Source organism: Hirundo rustica, chromosome 17 (assembly GCF_015227805.2).
Source record: "Hirundo rustica isolate bHirRus1 chromosome 17, bHirRus1.pri.v3, whole genome shotgun sequence".
NCBI lineage: Eukaryota > Metazoa > Chordata > Aves > Passeriformes > Hirundinidae > Hirundo > Hirundo rustica.
Window position 1 is genome coordinate 892,432 of NC_053466.1, and position 24,427 is coordinate 916,858.

Genomic DNA, 24,427 nt, shown 5'->3' on the forward strand with positions numbered 1-24,427 from the left:
CAAACTGCTGAGGGGGATGTTCTTACAGAGATCTAAAATGAATTCCAGCTTCCCTGGAATGGACCCAGCACCAGGATCTGCCGCTCCCTGCTCCACTAAAACTTACCTAGGGGCTCTTGGGGGCTTACATCGAGTCTTTCATTTGTCAGAGGCACATTTCACCCTTCCACGTGAAATGTAGCCTGAAGTAAAGAAAAGAGCAGCTCCTAATTAAACTCCTGCCCAAATTCATTACAGCTCCTGAAGCCATTGAGACAGGGAGATGAAAAGGAATTTAATGATCCCAATATGTAAATAGAGATGTAAAAGTTTGTTTGGAGGAATGAAGGTTAGAGGCCAGACAGGAAACCAAACATAAAGCCTCTTGGTAGAAATTGAATCACTGCATTAGTTATCATGGGTTTTCATAAAAATAAAGTAATAATGCACATTCAAGTTTCAGTTCGTAAATACAAAGTGACAGCCTCTGAGTAAGCCACTGAAATTATATTATAGACCTAAAAAAGAATAATAGAGGAAATTGAGAAAGCATAAGAGAGAGTTGTAATAGAATGGGGCATTGGTATAAATACAAATCATGAAAGGGAGATTGATTCAGTGAATGATATGAAACTCAGAGACTCGAGGTGTTAAAAAGATCATCTGATAAAGAATGCCTAAGGCTGCTCAACTTCTAGCTGAAACAGCCAGATTTCTTAAGGCAGGTGAACTTTAAAATTGCGTGAGGAATAACGTACTGCAAGGGAGCTTGCTTCTGCAGGACATGGGTACTGTATTAAGAAAATTACCTTTTCTCATAAATCTAGTCACAAGTTTTACAAGGAGCTACGGGAATAAGGAGTTGCTGTAACCCAGAGAGCTCCACAGTGACATTCCACGGCAGCCAGCCATGGGAGGAAGGAAGAAAACCCTCCTGGTGAAATGAGTTGTCCAGGCCGTTCTCTGGGGGCTGTTTTGTCCACACCAGGAGGTGGGACAGCCTCAGATGCCCCGTGAGTGTCTCCATCGGTGTCTGCTGATGTGCAGAGGTTTGTTTCACCTGGGGAAAGCCTTTCAGGGCTCAGCAAGGGAACGGAAACCTCCCGTCTGCATGTGTCTGAGGGAAAAAGGCTCAAAGATCCGGAAGAAATTGTGCTGAAACCTCTTCCTCTCAATATCTGAGGGTGATAGAACAGCTCTCTTTTAGACTGGAATCCAGCAAATTGGAATTGCAGCTTCATTCCCAGCAGTCCTGGAGGTACAGATAACGCCGCACCGAGATTGGCAGCAGCCGTAGTTCTCTTGCCAATAAATATCACACCTTCATTTCCCTTCTCTGTTACATGCAGCCCTGCTTTCCAAACAAATCACAGGAGAAGGATTAAGGACCCTGTCCCTGCCTGCTGTATCGCAGTTTGCTGGATTATGCACACACTGCACAGAGGCTGGTGGGACACAGCAGAGAGGAGCCCAGGGAGGAACTCTGCACGGCCTGAAATCGGCTTTTCTCTTCTTATAACATCATTTTGCACGCTGGGGATCACCTCTGCTTCCGCAAAAAAACCGTGTGAACAATCTCAGCGAGTCCAGAGCACCTTCCTGAGGCACACAGCCCGGTTCAGCTGAGGGCTCGGTCAGCCACGGGAGTTTGTTATTGACAGCATCAGTTCCCAAACGCAGATCCTACAGGATGTGTCGATACGGGGGGCACTTTGTGTTCAGATGCAGCCCCCTTTATGGGCTGGCTCTTCTCCCCCTTGGCTCTTTGAAGATAGCCCAGATATCAGGCTCCAGGACTCTCCTCGATTCCCCCGTGGATAGATCCGTGGCGCTTGTCAGGATGGGAGGAGTGTGAAAGCGTTCGGGAGATCAAAGCTGCACGGCTCCCATCAGAGTCAACGGGGAACGAGCAGCTAAAATCTTACTAAATGCTTTCAAATTGTCCTCCACCTTTGATTCCCATCCTCGCTGAGACCAGCTCCTGGAGTATTTTATTGAATAAAATGGTTCTTGTCGTTTCGTGAGCAAAGGAAGCGCGTTGGACCCGCGGGCTCAGGCGGGCAGCAGGATGCCCCGGGAGCTGGGGCACAGCTGGGCTTTGCTCGGGGGTTACGTTATGGGGGAACGCCGATGGTTTGCTGCTCTGCACTCACCTTGGCCACGTCCTGGGAGCTCTCTTTGCTCGGGGGTTACGTTATGGGGGAACGCCGATGGTTTGCTGCTCTGCACTCACCTTGGCCACGTCCTGGGAGCTCTCTTTGCTCGGGGGTTACGTTATGGGGGAACGCTGATGGTTTGCTGCTCTGCACTCACCTTGGCCACGTCCTGGGAGCTCTCTGCTCGGGGGTTACGTTATGGGGGAACGCTGATGGTGTGCTGCTCTGCACTCACCTTGGCCACGTCCTGGGAGCTCTCTTTGCTCGGGGGTTACGTTATGAGGGAACGCCGATGGTTTGCTGCTCTGCACTCACCTTGGCCACGTCCTGGGAGCTCTCTTTGCTCAGGGGTTATGTTATGGGGGAAGGCTGATGGTTTGCTGCTCTGCACTCACCTTGGCCACGTCCTGGGAGCTCTCTTTGCTCGGGGGCTGTGGGAGCCAAGCCCCCAGAGCCCCAGGGCTGTGTCTGGGCTGTTGTGCGCGGGGAGAGCTGAGCAGGGCAGGGGGTTGCTCTTGCCTGGCGCTGTCTCCATGAGCACAAATTTGTTGTTAATTATTGTTATTTATTGCTGCTCCCAGCCGCACTGAGCCTCGCGCCCAGAACTGCAGTGCCCACCAGAGCCCGTCCTGTGGCATTAACAGCCACAAATAAAACATTAATGAACAGACAGAGCACAAACCCCACCTTTGATCAGGTCAAATGGCGGAGATGAAATAGGAACTGCATCTCTTCGGTCCTCACCTGCACTCTCCCCATTGCACAGGTGTGGGCTTGTTTAGTCATTTTTTTCTAGACTGTGTGAGAGGAGATGTTTCTGGCCTGGCTTTCCTATTTATGCTAAATGTAGCACTTTGTGTTGTTTGGTTGATTGTTCTCTGACGTCACAGTAATGAGACTTCATTTCTCATCCCTGATAACATTCCCCAGCGCTTTGTGGCCGTGGGAAAGCTTTGTACAGTTAATTCCTTCATTCCCAGCGTGAGGATAACGATATCTGTGCTACATGAATAGGTATTTATGTGAAAAAATGCACACAGAGACACACACATGTCCCAGGCACTGAGCCCTCACAGTGATGAGCTTTACAAAGTGTGGTCAGGAGGATTTTTTGGGAAATGCTGTTAGTTGATGGGAATAGTTCAAATATAAAATGTTCATCAGCAGCACCACTGTTACTATTTTATTTGACTGTGCAAAGAAAGAGACACAGAAATGAAGCAGTGTTGATCCCCAGTGATTTCACTGGTCTGGAGCAGGCTTTTGTTTAGCTGTCTGAGGAAAACAGGATGCCTTTTCTTCCATCTTTTTAATACTTTTTTTTTTTTTTTTTTCCTTGAATCTTCTTGGTTTAATGAAATGTCATCAGTTTTCAGGCAGTGGTTTGTCTTGCACGTCAGAATGCTTCACAAGCAATGCTATAAATACAGAATAATATCTTTAGCATTTTCTCACGTCTAATAAGGAAAGAAGGAAGTTGGAGGCGATATTTACTTTGTGCACTGCAAACTTATTTACCTGCATAGCAGCCCCAGGAATTGCTGAGCTTCAATGCCCGGAGGGGGTCAGGGAGGGAGCTGGGCACAGTCTGCCCTGTCCTCTCTGGCAGTTCAGGGGGGCTGGGAGGGGAGGATTTCACAGCCCTGTGTTCTCCTGCCTCTGTTTCTGTGCAAAACATATTTCCCAGTACAACAGGACCTGCCTTTGCTTTTGTGATCAATATTGAATCTGAGGAACAAAGATGAAATGCTTGTGTCCTTTTTTACCCAGAAAACCTGCATTTCTTGGAGAGCACATGCAGGGACTACAGACAGGAGAAGTTGCGCGTCCCATATCTCACTCTAAGGTATAAAAATCGCTGGAATTTTCCAGCTGAGATGAAAGGAGGAGTGTTTCCAGCCATGGAAAACATTCTTGAAAGTCATTTGTCTAAGCAGATCTGAAACGTTGCTGCAGCTGTTAATTAGCATCTTCCAGTCCTCAGTGGTCCCTGCAGTTGGAGAGTTTTAGTCAGATCCTCTGCAGTCCAAATCCTTTTCTCCACTGAAGCCACCAGGCCAATCCTCCCCATCCTGCACTCAGTTGTTTCTGCCCAGCTTTGTACTCTGCCCTTACCTTTCTCCAATCTCATCTGTTTATTTCAGATTGTTTTCTACACTACGAAGATCATTTTGAATTCTAAGCTTGTTCTCCAGAGAACTTCTAACCCCTCCCCAGCTTGGCATCATCTGCAAATTTAATGAAATTAATTAAATGAAAATTAAATGAAAGGCTCGCATTGACTTCAAGGGGCATTGGAGTGAACCCAAACTGTCTTACATCTTTCAGAAGTGGTTCAAGTGAAATACACTTATTGCTTCACAGGCCATTTTTGTAAGGGAAAGAGACAGATGCTTGTTGAATAATTCAGGGTCCTCGTTGCTGACTGAGAGAGATTTAACTAATTTGTCAAAATAATGACCTCTGTTCACGGCGGGGAGCGAGTGGCTTTGGATGATTTCTGTCCCCAGAGAGATGCTGGAGGAGCCTGGCTGCAGCTCAGCCCCCCTCGGGGATGTTTGGGGAGGTAAAAGGAAAGGCGGGCAGAGGGGAGCGCAGGGGGTGGGAGCGTGCTGCAGTGATGCTGAGAGCTGTGCCCCAGGGCAGCCAGGCTGGGCTGGCACCGAGCCTGGAGCCAGCAGTGTCACACGCGGTGCCCACAGCGTGCCCTGCCCTCCTGGGAACCCCCCGAGGGAGGGGAGGTGGTGCTGGGGTCAGCAGAGCACAGAAATCCCTCCCTGCTCTCCCAGCCTCTCCCACCCCAGTGCCAAGCCTGCAGCCACTCCTGCAGCAGGTGAGGTCTGGGAGCGTTCATTCCCTGGCTCTCCAGCCTGTCTGTGGGGGCCACTGGCACCTTTCATCTGGCACTTGGCAGCTGTGGCTGCTGCCCTGCTCCTGGAGCACAGTCCTGTTTAGATGTGCTTCTCTGCAAGTGATTCCTGGCTTAAAAAGCCAGAGGACTCTTTCAGAAGTTTTTCATGCTTTGCTGTTGCATTATTTTTCAAAGTGTTGGCCAGCTTTCCAGAGCCTGCCGTGCATGCATGAGTTCATGTATATTGCAGCAGATGTTTCCTTTTTCCCCAAGTCGTGATGTTGGATATCTGAACTCTTGCCAGAGGAGTAGAACTAGACTTTTCCTGGGCAAACTCTGTGGCAGAAAGAGGACTGGATCCTTACCACTCTTTGAAGTCCTCCTGTTACCAAGATGGGAATCTCTTTGTCCTTGCAGCTCTGCAGTCTGCCATTGCTAAGCATATTTCATCTTCTGGCTGTGTCAAAGTGACTGAAATGCAGTGCCCTTGCTGGGGTGTGTCTGAGTTCCACCGGTGATTTCAGAAGCATTTGGGCATTGTTCTGTGCAGAACCAGCTGAGAAATGGCTCAGCTCGAGTTGGTGCCTGCAGATCTGGGCTTGTGGGACGCTGAGGGCTGAGTGCACTGAGGAGTTCAAACTGCTCTCCTTTCATCCTGGCATTCTCTTCTCACTGCAGGCGCTTTGCAGTCACTTCTCCCGTGCAGCTCTCATCTCCTTTAAGTCTGTGGAGGTCTGGTCTCGTGCTTGGCTTGGGTCACATCAGTCCTCAGTGGTGTCCCTAATTAAAAATCTCCGTCTAACCCGTTACTGTTGGGACAGAAGTTCGAAGCACAGGGCTGCCCCTGTTCGAGGGAAGGCGTGAGGCTGCCTGGGGGAGGATCAGAGCTGACCAGAGTCCAGGGGGTGTCACCCCTGGTGGATGGGATTTGTTCTACTAAACACTGGATCCCTGAGCATCCAGGGCAGGGCTGGAGCCGTGCTGGGTGTCCTGCCACGGCCTGTGGCACACAGATGCCAGGCTGCTGACTCTGCCCTGTGCTGTGCTGTCTGCAGGGAGATGTGCAGCTGGATTTGTGGGCACAGCTGCAGGGAGATGTGCTGCTGGATTTGTGGGTACAGCTGCAGGGAGATGTGCCGCTGGATTTGTGGGCACAGCTGCAGGGAGATGTGCTGCTGGATTTGTGGGTACAGCTGCAGGGAGATGTGCCGCTGGATTTGTGGGCACAGCTGCAGGGAGATGTGCCGCTGGATTTGTGGGTACAGCTGCAGGGAGATGTGCCGCTGGATTTGTGGGCACAGCTGCAGGGAGATGTGCCGCTGGATTTGTGGGTACAGCTGCAGGGAGATGTGCAGCTGGATTTGTGGGCACAGCTGCAGGGAGATGTGCCGCTGGATTTGTGGGCACGGCTGGGTGGGCACACCTCCACACCTCCCAGCTCCGAGCTTTCAGTGCTCGGCTGGCTCCGAGCGCTGTAAATCTCCCCAGATCCCTCAGCCTGATGCCCCTGTGCCCCCGCCAGCCCAGGTGCCCCTCGCAGGTGTGCGTGGGCAGGCTTGGCACAGGGGCCGCCGTCCCCAGCCCTGCCTGCTGCCCGTGGCTGCCCTCACCCCTGCTCTGGCCTGGCTTTGCCAGCCCTGTGCGAAAGGTGAAACGCTGTTCCTCAGTCCTCAGTAAGCACCTGTTGCTGCAGCACGAGCTGCATGATTAGAACTGACAATCCCTGTCTAGAGGTTTCTTGGAAGCTGGAAAAAGGAGAGCGTTGTCAAAACAATAGCGAAGCTTCGAGCCTGCAGTGCAGTGATGGAGATGAAAGATGAGAGAATGCGAGGAGGCAGAGAAGATATCAGCCCAGCGCTTTTTTCTAACTAATTTAGGAGTCCAGAGTGGTCAGGAAGAATTTACATTTCTCTCACAGCATTAAAGAAAAAGCATTTTAAGCCAGTTTCCCTATTTCTTTTTCTTCACAATGAAAGCCAGCAGCTGTTGGCTTGTTGGACCAAAGTTTAATAGCAGCCATGCGTAAAACTGCAATAAGGGTGGTAATTTCTTTTTTCATCAGTTGATGCAAAAGAGTCTTTAGATTTTATTTGGTTTGAAGCAATTTTCCAGAAAGTTATGAAAACCCTTTAAAGGAGGATCTGATTTTTTTTCTAACAGAGAGGAAATAAATTTCACTGGGACTGAGCACAGGGTGTGTGAGGAGCTGCAGTCCCTGGGATGTGCAGAGGAGCTTCAGTCCACGCTGCTCAGCACATCGTGGTGTCCTCCTCTGTCCCAGCCAGCCCCGTGAAAGCAGCACCTGTGCAAGAGGCATCTGGCTTCGGTGGTGAGGCAGAGAGCTCTGCACTTGCACAACAAATCACAACTGACCTGGTGAGGACAGATGAGGAATGGCTGCAGGTGAGGCTCAGGGCAACCGAGAGGAAAAGAGGAGTTCTTTACAAGGGAGGTTGTTAACATCGTTGTGTGAGGTGTGATGGCAGAAGGGAAAGCACACACAGCCCGTGGGAACGTTGTGCTGTGCGGATGTGGCCGAGCCCACACGGCCCCAGCCCACACCTGCCTGTGTTATTGAGGTTATTCAACAATCCCACACTTGTGCAGTGGGGAGAATCCAGGTGAGGACTGAAGAGTTGGAGTTCCTATTTCATCTCTGCCATTTGACCTGATCAAAGGTGGGTTTTTTGTGCTCTGTTTGTTCATTGGTGTTTTATTCATGGCTCTGGTGGGCGCTGCAGTTCTGGGCTCGGGGCTCAGTGCTGCTGGGAGGTGCTGCCTGTGGTCAGAGCTGCATGCAGAGATGTACCCAGATCTGTACCCCAGATCTGCACCCCTTATCTGTACCCCAGATCTGCACCCCAGAGCTGCCCCTGCCCTGGGGAGCAGCTGCTGCAGGTGAGGAGGTGAAGGGCTGGCCCAAAGAGCTGCACAGAAATTTTAATCAGGAAGATGCAGTTGCGTAACTCCAGCACCTGAGCTCCTGTTTCTCACAGATCAGGCTTTGCAGAATCCCTGTAAAACAAGGGGATAGGATCCTTATTTCACAAATGCATCAAAGGGAGATTAAAGGCCGGATTCTTAGAGAGGTTTAACCACCAAACTCCCCCGGAGTTCCGTGGGAGTTTAACACTCCAGTATCCTGAGCATTGATCTCAGTAAATCTCAATAAATCGCACACAGCCATCTGGTGAGCGTGTGAGGGAGCTGGGAATCCATCCCAGGCTCGTGCAGAGGTTGTCCTGTGCCCTTCCATCCCTTCCTGCACGTGGGAACAGCAGGAACAACGCCGTGGCGTTGGGTTTTAACTGAGCAGAGTTTCATCAGGATGATTTTGTTTTGATTTGTGGCCCCAGCTGATTGAGGCCTATTGGGGAAAATTTGGCAGAGTTTATTCAGTCAGAATTTGTAGTCCTGTAAAGCAGCTTTGTGAAATGATGCTAATTCCTTTGGAATTTCATCTGTGACAGAAGAGAAAAAAGAGGAAGAAAAGGATACTACCAGGTTCTTGTGTCAAGGAAACAACTTGCTTTGACATTTCCAAAATGAAATGTTTTGATTTTTTTTTTAATTTTAAAATAACTTTTTCCTTGATGTTGTGGTATTTTTACATAATTTAAATCATTTGAAATTGAAATGAAACTGAATTTTGTGACCCAAAAATGAAAGCAAACGTAGGTGTGTTGAAAGCCCTGCTGAAGTGCAGCATCCATCCTGCAGGCAGAGGGACCAGTGCCGTGGCAGAGGGACACCCAGCACCTGGGACACTTTGGGGGCCCTGGCTGGTCTGAGCTCAGCGGGACAAGCTCTTAAAAGGCAGGAATAAATCACAGGTGAGGGCAGAGTGTACAGACTCTTGAAAATGTGTTCACAAAGGGCTGGGCAGGAGCCGCTCTCCTCTCGCTACAGCCCCAGAAAATGTCTAAAATCTGTGCAAATGCGCCGTGCTGAGTAGTGCCAACGGGGGCAGAGAAACACGGAAAGGAAAAACCCACTGAAGTTTTATCCACCGAGTCTGGATTTTAAAAAGCAAAAGGTGATTCCTGAGGAGAGCCTGTTAATGAGGGGATTTTTCAGTTGGTAACACCAGCACACTTCAGACGTTGTGTCAGATCACAAAACTTGTTAAAATTGTAAATCCTTTTCAGACGTCCCGTTGCGTGTTTCACTCGGGTAGATCCGGCTGGGATGAAATACTGATGTCTGCCACAAAGCTGCGGAACAAACCAGACTATTTCTAGGAAATTAATTGGCGTCAGAGTTCTCTGGATGGATATGCTCTGTGAGATGCTTCAGGTGGATCAGTGCGGTAAAATCCATTTCCCATGCGCACAGGTCTCTGCTAATACTGCTCACAGCAGTGCTGGGTGGCCTTAGCCCGTGTCACTGTGGGAGGGCTGGCAGCAAACGAGGCCCCTAAAGACCAAGGGGGACGTTTGCCTGTGGGCAGAAAAAGCAGATGCAGCTGTGCATGCAGTGATTTTTGGTGCTGCAATAGGAACAGCTCTGCAGAACGGCGCTGACGTTTGAAGGTGTGGATTTCCCAAATTCGGAGCACGCCCTGGATTGTTGGAATCAGCAGAGTTCAGATGTGTCACTTGACACCTGTAAACAAGGCAGATCCTTCTGCACAGAGCAGAGCGGGGCTGGAAAGGATTGTTCCCCATAAATTGGGCTGTGAGGTGTTGAGGACATGGCTCACCTTTCACAGGGTCATGGAATGGTTTGGGTTGGGAGGGACAGCACCAAGGTCCCACCCTGCCATGGCAGGGACACCTCCCACTGTCCCAGGCTGCTCCAGCCTGGCCTGGGACACTGCCAGGGATCCAGGGGCAGCCACAGCTGCTCTGGCACCTGTGCCAGGGCCTGCCCATCCTTACAGGGAGGGATTTCTTCCCAGTATTTAATCTAAATCTACCCTCTCTCAGTTTAAAACCGTTCCCCCTTGTTCTGTCATCTGTCACCTTTGAAAGGGCATTTTCAGACTTTGGCAGATACTTCAACCATCCCAGTTAAAATTCAAAGCATTTAAAATGAAGAAGAGCTGATTCACTGTAAACCCCAGCAGGTGGGGAAGCTTTGGTGCAGGTGATGCTGGGTTTAAAATCGGTCTGGAATGCAGTGAGCAGGGCTCGGGGCAGGTTGTGCCTGAGAGCCCCGGGGACCAGAGCACTCTGCTGATAAAGGGATGGCCATAACGGTGAGGAGATGGGGAAATCCGAAATTTGGAAATCCCAGCGCTGGTTATTGTCTGCACCGTGGGTACAGCCTCAAACGTGTTCCAGGGACGAGAGGCAAAATGGGGCCAAGGGTCCGGGGTTATAGAGCAGATCCAGGGCTGGTCCTGGAGGGTCAGGGGCCAGTAGGGATGGGGAAAACGGTGCAGAGGGGTGGCCAGGAGCCAGGGGGGCTAAGGGGACACAGGGGTGTGGTACTGCGGCAAAAATAACCCAGTGGGGCCCGCGGGAAGGGAGAACATTCCGTGATTGTGTATATGGTAATGGTGACATAAACGTAACAAAGCAGCGGAACTGCAGAAATGTTAACGTGTGTCTGCAGAGGCCCGCGGGGCGAGGATTTCCTCAGCACGCCCCACAAGGGGACCTTGCCCGTTTGCCTCGGTCCCTCCGGGGCTGGGGCACAGCTGCTTTCGGGATAAGCCCAGTGTCTGCAGGATTGCTGCCGCCGTTCGGGCTGGGTCAGCGCCGAGGCAGCTCACTGCGCCCGGGGTGAGCGCGGGTGATGGAAGGTGACTCTGCCTCCCCCGAGTCGTTTATTGGTGACTTATAGAGCTAATAATGGCCTCATCCTTCTGTACCTTGGTACACAGCTTGTGTTCTCCAGTCTTTTACAGCTCAAATGACCTGCTTTTGCTTATTTATTTCCCTCCTCATTCATTTTTAATGGTTAGCGGAGACTCCCCCATTCTTCTTCTGACAGCAGTGATTTAGGCAGGGCTCATTATCATAACTTACATTTCTAAATATCCCCATTTATGCTGGCAGACCAAGGAAAACGCGTGCCCTGCTCAATCAGAGGAGATCCCATGAGCTCGGCACGGTGGCAGGGCTGTGTTTGAAGTGTGTGTTACATGCACAGAGCCCTCACGGGGGCAGGATCACTTACAGGAGCAGGGGTGGGGGAAAAGTCACGGAGGGATTCCAAAATGCAGATTTTTATATGGAAATATCAGAGGCTTACCTTCCCCACTGACCACCCTGGGGGCTCAGTTTGGGGGTACCAGAGTCCAGAGCTGCACGTGGGGCTGGGCACTGCATGTTTACAGTGGTTTTTAGATGCAGTGACTGCATCTAAAGTGACTTCAGTCTCTTCCCTTTGCTGACAGTGGGGATTTGAAGTGAGTGCAGTGCTGAGTACATCTGAGATATTCCCTTCTGCACATTTTGTAGCGCTGATGATTGAACTCCACATCCAGCTTGGCAGCAGCTGCGTGTTTGCTATGGACCTGGTGCACGTGGAAATGTCATTCCTGACCCTGTGCCGTGCTGGGACAGACCCGTGCCCTCGGTGCAGCACTCAGATGTGTGCGTGTCACTCAGGGGAAGCCGTCTTAGCTGCTCACTGATGGAAGAAAAAAAGGGGCACCTGCACGAGCCAAAAGAAACCGAAAGCACTTTTATAATCTACCAAGTTCATGCCCAAAAGAGCCATTCAAACCTGAGTCCCTCAAGAGATAAAAGCCCCCTGTACTGAGAGAATTTCTGGAGCATCTTGTGAACGCTAAGTACAGTCTCCCTTAATTAACGGAAGTCAGCTCAGTGCAGTTGTGTGAAGAGCTCCGGTGACACAAAGCCTAGAAAAGCTTCAGCAAGGGAGCACAGCACCAGAAGGGTTTAATGGCATTATGATGTCCTTGAATTACAGTGGCCACAACACAGAGGTGTATTCCAGCAGTGCATCAGCAGTAAAAGGAAATCTACTCTTTCTCTCTCGAGCCCTTGTCACCATTACTGAAAGCTGGAGTTGCCGTCCCTGATATCAGACCTCAAAGGCAGGAGGAGGGGAAATGAGAGATGGGAGGGAGTCCCTGGATCTGGGGATGAAAACAGATTGGTTTTCCCCATGAATCTCCCCTTTCCCCAGTGCCTTGCAGCCCCTGTTGCATTGTAGGAAGTGTTTGCTGGCTTTCAGGGGTGGCTGCTGTGTGCCCAGGCTGCCTCAGCCCTGCAGTCCCATCACGGAGCTGCTCCGGGGCACTCCTGGCCCCAGGGCACGTGCAGAGCTCCCCTGGTGCATTTGCTGCCTGCCTTGGTGCTCTGGAAGCCCATCCCAGTGTCTGTCTGTCCATCCTGGCCCTGTCTGTCCTGCAGAGGCTCAGCTGAGTCCCAGCAAACTCACTGCACGAGGCGCCCTCTTTCCCAGTGAGCAGCTTCGAAAACAACCTCAGAAGAGACAGAGGAGCTGCATTTTTCTGCTCCCCCTCCATCTTTCGAGCCCTTCTCTTGTGCCGGAGGATGAATGGCTCGGGTGTGCCCGCAGCACCGCGGGCACGGCTGCTCCTCCTGCGCGTTGGTGACCTGGTTCTGAGTGTGCTGGCCCGATTTATGGAAATGTTCTGTACTTTGCCCCGAGTTTGGACGTTGCTCTGTCAGGACTGCATGCAAGCTGCAGCAGAACAGTGATGCTTATTCATTCAAGGAGTGAAGGGCTGGCTGGGAGCTCAATGAGCTCATAGTTGCTGCCGGCTCCTCTTGCAGCCAGGGAAACGGGCGCGGGCGGGGATCCCAAGCGGCGTCATTTTTGTTTTTCCTGACCATCAGTTTGTTCTATAAATCATGATCTTGAAGGCACAAGGTCGTGGTGTTTATTTAATCATTCATACACTAGTCTTCATCATCCACTAGGGATGGATTCTTTTTTCAACTCTCTGTGCAGTAAACCCTGATAAAGTTGGAATCGAGGTCTGTTTGCCTGCCAAATTTTCTTCCTCTTGTTATTGCTTGAGCATTAATGAATTTAAAATCTGAGAGGCCGCTTCCCATCTCTGACCAGCAGAATTCAGCAGTTTTCTCTGTGGTCTGTGTTGAGTTCCAGCCCCTGTTCAGGGGGCTTACCCCAGGCAGGAGGAGGTTTGGGAGGTGCCCTGCCAGCAGCCCTGGAGACTGCAGAGCAGGGGACAGGCAGGGGACGCTCAGGGGACACTCAGGGGACATTAAATTCAGCATTTAAACAGAAAAGTAGGAAACGGCATTAAATTCAGAGAAGGATGAGACTATACATTCCAGAGGGAGAAACATTAAATACATTGATGGAATGGAACAGAAGGTCTGGCTGGTAATGGATTGTGAAAAGAGTTCAGGGTTCCAATAGATCATTCCTTCAGATCATCAGCACGGTAAAGTGGTAGTTAATAAATTATTTGACGTGTACATTTACTCATCTATTTTAACTAACCGTAATGAACAGGTCCTGTCAGCTCACCTAGATCCTCGCAGTAACTGCTGAAGTGCTTGAGTGAGATTTACTAACTCTCTGCAATATTGATGTCCAGAGCTGCAGGTGATAAATAAAGTGACATCAGGACTTGTGCTGCTGTTGCAGGGCTCTGGAAGCCTCTGGCAGGCTGCAGCAGGGCTGGAGCTCCTTGGCCTCCCTGCACAGCCCTGGCCAGCACTGAGCTCTTCCCTGGGATGGGTTTTGGTTGTGAGCCCCCCATTCCCTGGTGCCTGTGACAGGACCCTTGAAAAGCCTGTCCCGTTCCGGGGCTGATTAGAGATGTCCATCCCTTGTCAGTTCTTGCTGCAGGCGTTACCTGTCCCTCCCCAGGTGAGTGGGCTGCACACTGGGGGGAGCAGAGGAACCTTCTCTCCCTGCCATGACCCTGGAGCTCTGTCCTTCTCTTGGAGTGGGAATTAAGGACTAAAAAAAAGCTGTTCCCTTGTCTTAGGTTATACTAGAACTGTTTATAGCAGGAAAAACCGGCCTGTTAAAACAATGCTGAATTACACAGCCCATTAAGGGCACACCAGGCACCTTTCTTGTTATTCCTTGTTGTCCTCTGAACCTGGAGCTAGATCCTTTCTCTTCCTCCCACTCACCCAGTGTGTGGTGAACTTTATAATTAGTGAAGAGACTCATTAATTTTTTTTTTTTCCTTCTCCTTTTTATTTTCAGGTTTCTGACAGATGTGACTATGTCTTTGTCAACGGGAAGGAAATGAAAGGCAAAGTGAATGTCATAGTTAATTTCACTTACCAGCATCTGAGTGCCCCTTTAGAGATGACAGTCTGGATTCCTCGTCTCCCGCTGCAGATAGAGGTCTCTGACACAGAGCTAAATCAGATCAAGGGGTGGAGAGTCCCCATCATCTCTAATAAGAGGTAGGTTTCATTAGAGGATGTTCATTCTGGGCTGTGCACTTGCCAGGGACCTGTCAGGGCCAGTGGATCTGAACATGTTCATTCGCCCTTAATGCAATTCCGCTGTAAATTTGAAGGTCACCAGACATTTATTCAATAGGCTCCTGCCCTGGACTTGTAAGGGAAATGGAAGCTGCAGGTTGCATGAGCCTAGATGGGAAATCAATTTCCTTTTGTAGCACTAATGACTGAGATGGGAAGAGCTAATTGGTCGAGTTGGGCAGGATCAGGCACGAGGCAGCAAGGAGACATCAGCAGAACAAGCTCTGGCAGGGCTGTGGGGTCCCCAGCCTGTTGACAGGTCCTGGCAGCTCATGGATCCACTGTCAGGGGTCACAGCTAGCCTGTTCCACATCCCTGAAGGGTCCAGGGGCACTGACCAGTGTCCCAAAGTCAGGACACAGCTTCCAGACACTGTCAGGGCCCACAGAGGATGGGTGAGGCAGCTCAGAGCTGTCTGCATCTCTTGTCAGAGTTCTTAGGAACAAGAGGAACAAATTGATAAAGCAGGTTCTTGGTATTCCCACCTGCAAATGAAGACTTTTATTACAGGTTTCTGTTAGCATCAGAGCAAAGACGTTTTGGTGGAGATGTGATTTCAAACTGTACCACACAGAGAGGGACGTGTGTGTAGGTGCAGAGGAGATTGCCATGGCAACACAAAGATGTTTATGGGAAGATCCTGAAAGAAAAGAAGTGTGAAGGTCCCAAAGCAAGGACTTGACATGGACAACAATGGAAGATAGGTGGTGAGGACAGTGTGGTAGCAGAGCTGGGAGGCCGGGTGGTGATCTCAAGAGCGTCGCTATTGTACTAGGGACGGTGATAACGACACGAGACTCTCCGGCTTAGAAGCAAGTGAGAGCGATCTTTACTCTTCAAAGTCCTCTTTTATAGATGGGTACGAGAGAATAAAATTTCATTGGGCAACAAATCAACACATCCCCATCACTGGACAGGTAGCAACAGCACCCCTCGACTGTTTCTTGCAAGTAAATAGCAAGGAGACAAACAACACCTGCAAGGGTTGTTCTCCTTCTCCAAGGACTGTTTGGATTCCTCCTCACAATTTCTCAGGCCGTGGTTCTCAGGCCAGTGTGAGAAAATTACGTGGGTTAGTTTCACTGTGCTGCTGCTGCCCGATGGTTTTGAGTTTCGTTATTTGTGTGTACTGAGTTCCGCTGTTTTGAGGGAAGCAGGGCAGAAGTGGGAGCACCCGAAGGAAGCAGCGTGGTCAGTGTCGTGGTCCCAGCAGGCTGAGGTCAGTGTCGTGCCCCGGCTGCCCCAGCCGAGCTGAGTTTGCCCGTTGCTGCCCGCAGGCCGGCCAGGGACAGCGATGACGACGAGGAGGACGAGCGCAGGGGCAGGGGCTGCACCCTGCAGTACCAGCACGCCATGGTCAGGGTGCTCACGCAGTTCGTGGCCGAGCCCCCCGAGCCCGGGGCTCAGCTCAGTTACCTGCTGGGCCCCGACTGGCAGCTGGACATCACCGACATGGTCAGGGACTTCATGCAGGTGGAGGAGCCCCGCATCGCCAGGCTGCAGGAGGGACAGGTCCTGGTGGGGCTGGAGCTCGGAATGACCACGATCCAGGTAGGAAAATCGCTGACGTGGTTCTGGTCCTGCCTTGACTCACCTCCCTGGGAATGGGGGGATCCCCATTAGCAACAAAAACTGCAGCCAGGGGCTTCTGAATGGAGCAGAATTGGAACAAGAACTAGAAAACATGAAAGAAATGGTTTTCTCTCCTCACCTGGTGCCCCAAAGTGTAGTGGAACGCAGTTTTATTTAATTTAATCCAACCTGTATATTGGGAGCCTTTTTCTGATTATTTTTGTCAAAGGCTGCTTTTGAAGCTGGAGCCGGGATCTGGGTTATCACAAGGCACGCAGCTGCTGCACTGATGGAGCAAAGGGTAAAGTGAAAATTAACCAGTGCTGGTTAAGGAAGTGAGACTGGAATATTAATCCAAATATTAATTAAAAGGAGAAGGAGATGGGGAGAGAGATTATTTCAGGGATACTGAAGTAGAAAACATGTTAACAAACACTAGAACAGGGGAAAAAAATCTCTCTCCAAACATGCTTATCCTCCCAAACTGTCAAAGCAGAAAACAGCCAGCACACCTGTCGATAACGGGGTTGTCAAGGCAGGAGAAATGGGATTTGAGATTTTTGACTTCTTGCAAAATCTGCGAAGATTTTCTGAATGCCTTTCTAAAGCTCTGGAATTTAAAATGCTCCAACTAAAGCACGTAAAACTGTGGAAAGAAAAATCCAAGGGTAAAAAGCTGAGAGCAAGTTGTATTTAAAGAATAACTCCTATAAGCTGCTTCAGAAATGCTGTGTGCCCTGTATGGATCATTACATTCAACTGGCTTGCTAATGAGCATCTCGGATGTCATGTATCACTGCACTGACCTCTGTGTGTATTTTTTTAACCAAAACAAATTCTCTCTGTCAGTTTTGCATTCAGCACCATGAGAGATTATTGTAGCAATACATCACCCTTCCTTTCCGCAGGAGAGAAACAAATACCATTTATTCAGTGGGTTTTACATAAATCTACAGACTGCATTGTGTTTGTGCTACCTCAAAACACGGGGATTAATCAAATACTTAAATTTCACACGAAGGTTACATTTACAGCTAGTCCCTGCACCTGAGGCAGATGTGGTTATTACACTGACAGTTCCCACATCTGGAGCAGATGTGGTTGGCACATTGCACTGGGGACTGGCACAGCTGATTACAGGTAAAAGGTGTTACTGCAGAAGAGCTACAAAATGTGAGTAGGCCCTTTAAATCATATTTTAATGGTGTCTGCTGTGAGAAATTGTTCCCGTTGCCATAAGCACCCCTCCTCTGTGCTACATCCGTCCAGCGTGGTTATTTTACGTGGTGCTGTACAAAATGGCTGTTGCTAACTCCAGTTTTTCTGTCAGATCCTGTCCCCCCTTTCAGATGCCATCTTGGCTGAGAAGACAGTGACAGTCCTGGACGAGAAGGTGACAATAACTGACCTGGGAGTGCAGCTGGTGACAGGACTGTCCCTCTCTCTGCAGCTCAGCCCGGGCAGCAACAGGGCCATCTTTGCCACTGCTGTAGCACAGGAGCTGCTCCAGTCCCCAAAGCAGGTACTGGGCTGTGTGGAGGGAACTGCTCTGAGACCCTGCCCCTGCCTGCAGCTGCTGCAACCCTGCAGGTCATTACTAAGAGTGTGCTAACCAAACATTCCGTTCGTGGGACTTTCCTGAAGGCCACCGAGGGTCCTAAACAGCAAAAGAAAGATCTCACAAAAGGGGCACTGTGTTTTTACAGCCCCAAACAGCCCTCCTGTCATGGCTGATCCTATAAATAACAGGCAGTAAAGGGTCAGAATTGAGCAGCAGTGCATGCACACACACACACCCCCCCTGTGCCTTTTCTGTCCCATCCAGCACCCACTGGATCCCAGGACATCCTGCCACGTTCAGCCTCCCACCACAGGCAGCCAAGTCACCCCTTTAATTCCACCTTTACATGAGAAAGTGTCTCGTGTCGTGCCAGACTCTTCTTCCTTTAGTCCCTTCCTGTGAGCACTTTAAGAAGTCAGGGAACATCCCTTTCCCTCTGATTCATTACTGGAATATGAATCAGCATCACTGACTCATTTCCTGATTCATGATTTCATAAAGCATTTTTCCCCCCTTATTACCCTTAGTTCCTTTATTAGGGAACCAACAGTTACCAAGGGCTTTTGGACTTTGCCATGTCCTCATCACTCCCTGCCTGGTATTTGTCCTTGTGCTTCTGTACACATTTGGAATTGAAACTTTTCTTCCAAACCAAATTCATCAGTCTGAGACTTCATCAAGGATGTGCTGGGCTCTTAACACTTAAGCATGTTCTGAGCTTTAAAGGTAAATGATCATGGCATGCACATTTGAAGTCTGGCCAGCTGCTGAGGTGCTTTAATTCATCATGGGGGCTTATCCTTGGGATGCAGGAGGAGAAATAACGCAGAGCTGCTGTCTTTACAGGGTGATAAAAGTCAGGAGTCAAGAAATGGATGCCAGGCAGGTTGAAGGAAGGCCAGTGAGCTGGGAGTTGAACAGAGTGCCCTGAGACCAGCCCAGGAGCAGGGCTTGGTGCCAGCCGGCCCCACTGTGCTGCCCAGCTGTGGCATTTCAGCTCCCAGAAACGGAGTCTGGGCAGGTCAGGGCAGCACTGGGTCCACACTAAACCTGGAAACTGTGTGCCCTCCCTGGAAGGGCTGTGGAAGGCAGCTGGGTCCCTCCGCTGCTCAGGATGTGATTTTCAGAGCACAGTCCCTATAAGCACAGCAATGCAAAATTATTAAATGATTATGCAGGTTCAAGCAACACAGTGGGAGGATGAGAGTCGGTGACATAAATTCTATGCAGCCTTCAAGAAACATCCCAAGATTAACAAACACAAATCTGGGATTTATGACAGTGTCAGCAGTCTTAGGGCTCTGTCCTGAAACAGAGAGAGAGACAAATCTCCCACTGAGGCGGGGGGAGCTTTGTGGCTCTGAGGATTTCAGAATCAGGCCAGTAGATTATGCACCACACAATCCCAAAAGACTGGAAGCTTATTCTCCATGCTCTGAACAGGTGAATGACTCTGTGCTGTGAACAATTTAAAGGATAATCGTGTGTTTATTCTCAGTACGTATGTGGAGTTGGAATGCAAATACTGTCTGCATGAAAAACTGCTTATTTGAGGAAACAGGACTTTCCTATTCACGGTTTTTTACAATTTGTTGTTGTGTGTCTGTCTGTCTGTCTGGCAGACTCAGAGCAAGGTGATCCCGGCTCTGACCAGACAAAGGCTCATTTCAGGCACTAGAGAATCCACTGATTCCAGGTCTGTCTGGTGGGGATTCTCCAGTGCAGATATCCCAGCCAGGGCAGGTCGCACCATCAGAAGCAGGAATGAGATTCCAGGAGAGCAGCCTGAATTTTGTCTGTAAATTATCAATGTACAAATACAAATTCAGGTGACACAACAATTTCCAATGGCCTTTTGAGAGACCTTAGAGAACCTGATTTTCAGAAATGGGTGAACACGTGTTTTCTGAAATTTAAATTTGCTTTAAAATGGTTCAAATTAGGAGCCAGAAGTCAGGGATCCCAGGAGAGCTGCAGCATTAGGCACATTCTGTTACTGAATCAGTAGCCAGGTCAGATTCATTTGCATTCAGTGAAAGCCTCCACTCACACTGGAATACACAATCTGCATTGCTGTGACACGAGATTAAACTTTATTGTTGTCTTGCTTTTAATTGCTAACAAGCGTAAAAATTACCCTGGCCATTTCCTAAAGAAGCAGCTGATTGGTTTCCTCTGCTTATACAATCTGCTAATTTAATTTGTGAGGCAGAAATCAAGGAGTGAAGGTTTGGAATCATGTGTGGACCTGTTGGCTGCATTAGCTGTCTTCTAACATGTGCTTTGTGTAATAAGAGGAGACTTTGTATTTTAGGCAGTTTAGAAATAGTTTTGGTGTTGTTTTTTTTTTTTTTTAATTTAAATATACAACAGTAAATGATCTCAGTCACTGGTAATGCTTCCTGACATGCAATTTATTCTGGTGCTGAAGTAGATTCTGCAGAGCCCAGGGGACACGGCTCCTTTAAGCACCTTTGTGAGAACAAATCTTATTCTCAGCGAGTGTTTTAGACTAGCATTTCTCTTCACATCTTGGCAAGATATTAATTTCAGCGCTCTCCCTATTTATTTCTGTTCTGATCAGTAGTGGTATGTGTATCTAGTGAGGAGGAGGGAACAGACCAGCGCAGAGCACATTTCCCTCGGCGATCACTGTGTGTGTGTATCTGTTTTGTGTATTACAGGAAGCAGCCATCAGCTGCTGGATCCAGTTCAGCGACGGATCTGTCATGCCCCTGGATATTTATGACTCCAAAGACTTCTCCTTGTCAGCCACCTCGCTGGATGAGAAGGTGGTCTCCATCCACCATGACCCCAAATTCAAGTGGCCTGTGATTGCTGCGGAGACTGAGGGCCAGGGCACCCTGGTGAAGGTGGAGATGGTGATCAGCGAGTCGTGCCAGAAATCCAAGAGGAAGAGCATCCTGGCTGTTGGGAGCGGCAGCATTAAGGTCAAGTTTGGGCAGAGCGATGCCAACCCCAACGTCAGTGACAGCAAGCACAGGGGTGCCGGTGTCCACCCGGAGAACCGCGCCAGTGACCGGCGCCAGAAATCCGGCTGGCAGGAGAGAGGGGACGGGCAGTACTACAGCTCCTCCGTGGGCCACGAGCAGGGCAGGGGCACCACCACCCACAGGTCTGTCCTGAGCAGGAAAGAGGACAGGGAGAGCCTCCTGGATGATGACAGCCAGAACCTGCCCCTGGACTTCACCAGCTTCCCCGCACAGGTGGATCTGCCGAGGGACAGCGGGGACTCGGGGGACGGCGACCTGGTGCAGTCCCCACGGGGCCTCAGCGACCTGGAGATCGGCATGTACGCGCTGCTGGGGGTCTTCTGCCTGGCCATCCTGGTGTTCCTCATCAACTGCGTCACGTTTGCTTTGAAGTACAGAAACAAGCAAGTTCCCTTCGAAGAGCAGGAGGGCATGAGCCACTCTCATGACTGGGTTGGGCTGAGCAACAGGGCGGAGCTCCTGGAGAACCACATCAATTTCTCATCCCAGCAGGATGAACGTATCACTGCCATCGACAGGGGAGTGGACTATGAGGAGAGCAAATACCTCCTCAACACAACCGCCACCAAAAATATCAATGGACAATCTTTCAGGTCTCCCGAGCCCACGTTCAGTGAAGGGAAAGAACAGAAAAGTGAACCAACCGCTTCTCCTACCTCTAAGAGGAAACGGGTCAAATTCACCACCTTCACCACCATCTCCTCTGATGATGGGTGCCCAGCTGTCAACTCAGTCCTGATGAGTAACGAGGATGACATCAAATGGGTCTGCCAGGACATGGACCTGGGGGAGTGCAAGGAACTTAAAAACTACATGGAGAGGTTACACGAAAATGCGTAATGAGACACAAAAGACTTTTTTGGTTTGGTTTGTTCGTTTGTTTGTTTTTCACTCACCTTCTGCCTTTAATTTTGGGTAGTGGGGCAAAACGTTGTATTCTAACAAGAATCAGCCGGTGGAAAATAACTCGATGGAGCCCCAAGAAGCCACCCAAAAGCAGCTGGGAGAGCAGAGATCCTGGACAGCTCTTAAAATTCAAGTCTTCTCTGTGCTCAGAGATGGAAGTGAGAGATGCGTGTGGTTTTTTGATACACAGTAACATGAAAAAAAAAACTTAGAAAAATAATAGGGTCTCATTCTCTGTGCTTTCCCAGGAAATCAATAAATATAACAAACTCCAGCGCAGTTTGGATATTACAAAGCTCACACAGCTCTACTGTTCCATATTGCAAGCTTTGGTTAAAAGCAAAAGTTCGGGCTCAGAATAAATAGATCCATGAAAGGAGCATGTCGTCGGAGCCACGTGCACAGAATATCCATCCAGGAACATTAATTTAAAGCTGACAAAAACCAACAGTGCGAGCGAAGCAGCTCCCAGAGCTGAGGAGTCGTGAGTTTCCAAAGAGTCTGGAGGGGATAAAGGCATAACTGGGCTGTTCACAAACCAGCGTGTTTGCCTCCCAAGCACTGACAATGGATACACAGACACAGGTCAAACTGGAACTCTCTTTTTAAGTAGATGCCAAGGTAATCAACTTTGCCAGCCAATTTTTGGTATTTCTTAATTTGTAAAATAGGAGAAGATAGAATCTATACTAAGAATATCACTCATATTAAGGAAGGTCTGTTTTGGAAAGTTTGAGAGAATGAGCTATTTTTAAAAGCCCACTTTATTTGGTTGTCCTGTTTCGAATTTGTGTTTTATTCCCAGCCCTTTCCCTGGAGCTCCCCATCTGCTATCCTGAGGGCACTTCCCAGATCAGTCAGCCCTGGGAGCTGTGGTCCCTTCCCCTCCCCTCTGCCTCTCCACGCTGTCCCTGCCCAAGCTGGCCACTGTCTCTGGGCTCAGTGCCACCTGTGCTGCCCTGGCCACACCCAGAGCTGTCTGTCCGTCTGTCTGTCTGTCCGTGCCCTGCCCTGGGGAGCTGGGGGTGTTCAATCCTCGTGCTCTCAGCCCAGCTCAGAGGGCACTGGGAGGTCTCAGGAGAGCTGCACCCTCGCCATCCAGCCCTGCAGCGCCAGACTCAGCAGATAACACTTGTGGGCTGGTGATGATGTCCTGTTGTGGTAAGGATGTACATACAGTAGGATTTCAGTGGTTACCCTTGCAACCCCACATGCCCTCAAACCAGGGCGTTTCTTGTGAGCTCCCACAGCAGCCTCCAATGGCCAGTGGCAACGTGCCAAAGCACTAACTAAAATCCAGGTGATGGATTTGATATATAAAAGTATTTCAAGTTCCCCTTTATTTTCTGGAGTAAGTCCTTGCCCCCTTTTTGTTAAGTCTTCCATCGTTGAATCTAGGTTGCTCGGTTTAATACACCCCCGCCCTCCCACAAACACTTAGATCCAATCCCTCTATATTTAGAATGTACTGTAGATTGTAAGAATGTAATATATATATTTATAAACATGCCAACTGTGAATAAAATTTGCATTTTAGTGGCTTCATCTTTTTTTTTCCCCACTCTGAACGCCTCTTTCCTTTCACTGTCAGAACGTTTACCCTGAGAGAGCCTGGCAGCAGTACAGAGAGGTGTCCTTTGATGGATCCAGCCAGGCTCAGCCTACTCACAGAACTTTACATTGTGCAGTGCTGGGGGAGATCCAGCACCAGCAACACGTTATGCTACAAACGTGTGTGCACCCAGCCACCCTCCCAAGATTTGGAACTACGTGCAGATAAACCCACGTGCTTTATTTCTAGCCTGACAGCCCAGTCTGTGGTTGCTGGGGTGGGGTTCGGGTTGCTTCTCTTGGGAAGATCCACATTTGGCTGAACACCTTCTGAGGCAGTTTTAGGAGGGCAGGAGAGTAAATGGAGCAAATGTGCCCAGTATTTGGAGATCAGATGGATCAGATGGTCTCTGCTTTCTTTCAGCACCTCTGCTCAAGGCTTGGTGATGCAGTGCAGGACGGGGTGCAGCAGTGACACCAGTGACAGCAGAGCAGGACGAGGTGCAGCAGTGAGGACAGAGCAGGACGAGGTGCAGCATTGAGGAACAGAGCAGGACGAGGTGCAGCAGTGCCAGCACAGTGCAGGACGAGGTGCAGCAGTGAGGACAGCCCAGTGCAGGCCCCAGACCAGCTCTGGCTGCTCTCTCAGGTGAGGGAAGCAGCCTTGGTTCCCCGTGTTCCAGCCCAGCCTTGCCGCCAGCTCTGGGGCATTTTGGGTGCTCTTTGCACATCACTGCGTGGTGTCTGCAGTGGGGCAGGCAGGGTGAGAGTCCCAGGTGTCTCTGGAGCCCAGCAGAGCAGAGCAGTGAGTGCAGGGCTGCCTCTGCAGCGTGGCCAGTGTCCCTCCCGGGGAGGAGCAGGCACAGTCCATGCTGGGAGCAGCCCTGCCCAGAGTAAATCCAAATTCCTGCAGCAGCTGCCTCTGGGGAGCAGGAGGAGCTGACAGCAAGTTCCTCTGGTGGCACCAAGCACAGAAATGTCCAGTGAGGACAAAGAGCCTGCAGCTGCAGCGCTGAGGATCCTGGCACACACATCTGTGCTGCCTGCTGCTCTGTGCACCCAACAGCTGGAGCTGCCTGCTCTCCACGGGGCAGAGCTGTAACCAGTGCAGTGCTCACAGTGCTCCTTTCCCTCGGTGCTCTGAGCAAGGGGTGTCCCTTCCTGACGTGGGAACCCCAAGGGGAGCTGGTTTGCCCAGGGTCACTGCAAATCCATGCCAAAACCCCACTGTGCAGGGTCCTGAGTGTGAGCTGTGGCCATCTGTATGCTAGCAAACGCTCTAATTAATTGCTAATAGCAGATTAAATCAGCTTCCCGTAGAGAGTTTTGCCTGTCTGTTGGGAGGGGTGTTTGTGAACATTCCCTTTTTGCACTGCACAGGGCCCCACACTTCTGAGCAAAACCCTCTGCACCTT

General features: G+C 50.1%; 1 protein-coding gene across 6 annotated transcripts in view; it reads left to right on the top strand.

The window, feature by feature from the left end:
- Nucleotides 1–22,996, top strand: part of TMEM132D (transmembrane protein 132D) — a 199,281-nt gene extending 176,285 nt beyond the window's left edge. For 2 of the 6 annotated variants that reach the window (XM_040080591.2, XM_040080592.2), the window contains exons 6-9: nt 14,122–14,327; nt 15,686–15,959; nt 17,311–17,502; nt 20,226–22,967. In XM_040080591.2, coding sequence (XP_039936525.1) covers nt 14,122–14,327; nt 15,686–15,959; nt 17,311–17,502; nt 20,226–21,395 — 1,842 coding nt within the window. In that variant the 3' untranslated portion in view covers nt 21,396–22,967. Of the gene's footprint in view, nt 1–7,478; nt 7,665–10,113; nt 10,187–14,121; nt 14,328–15,685; nt 15,960–17,310; nt 17,503–20,225 lie in introns of those variants that run through there. The other 4 variants (XM_040080593.2, XM_040080597.2, XM_040080596.2 and 1 more) reach the window with 4 other exon arrangements.
- Nucleotides 22,997–24,427: the final 1,431 nt, after the last annotated feature.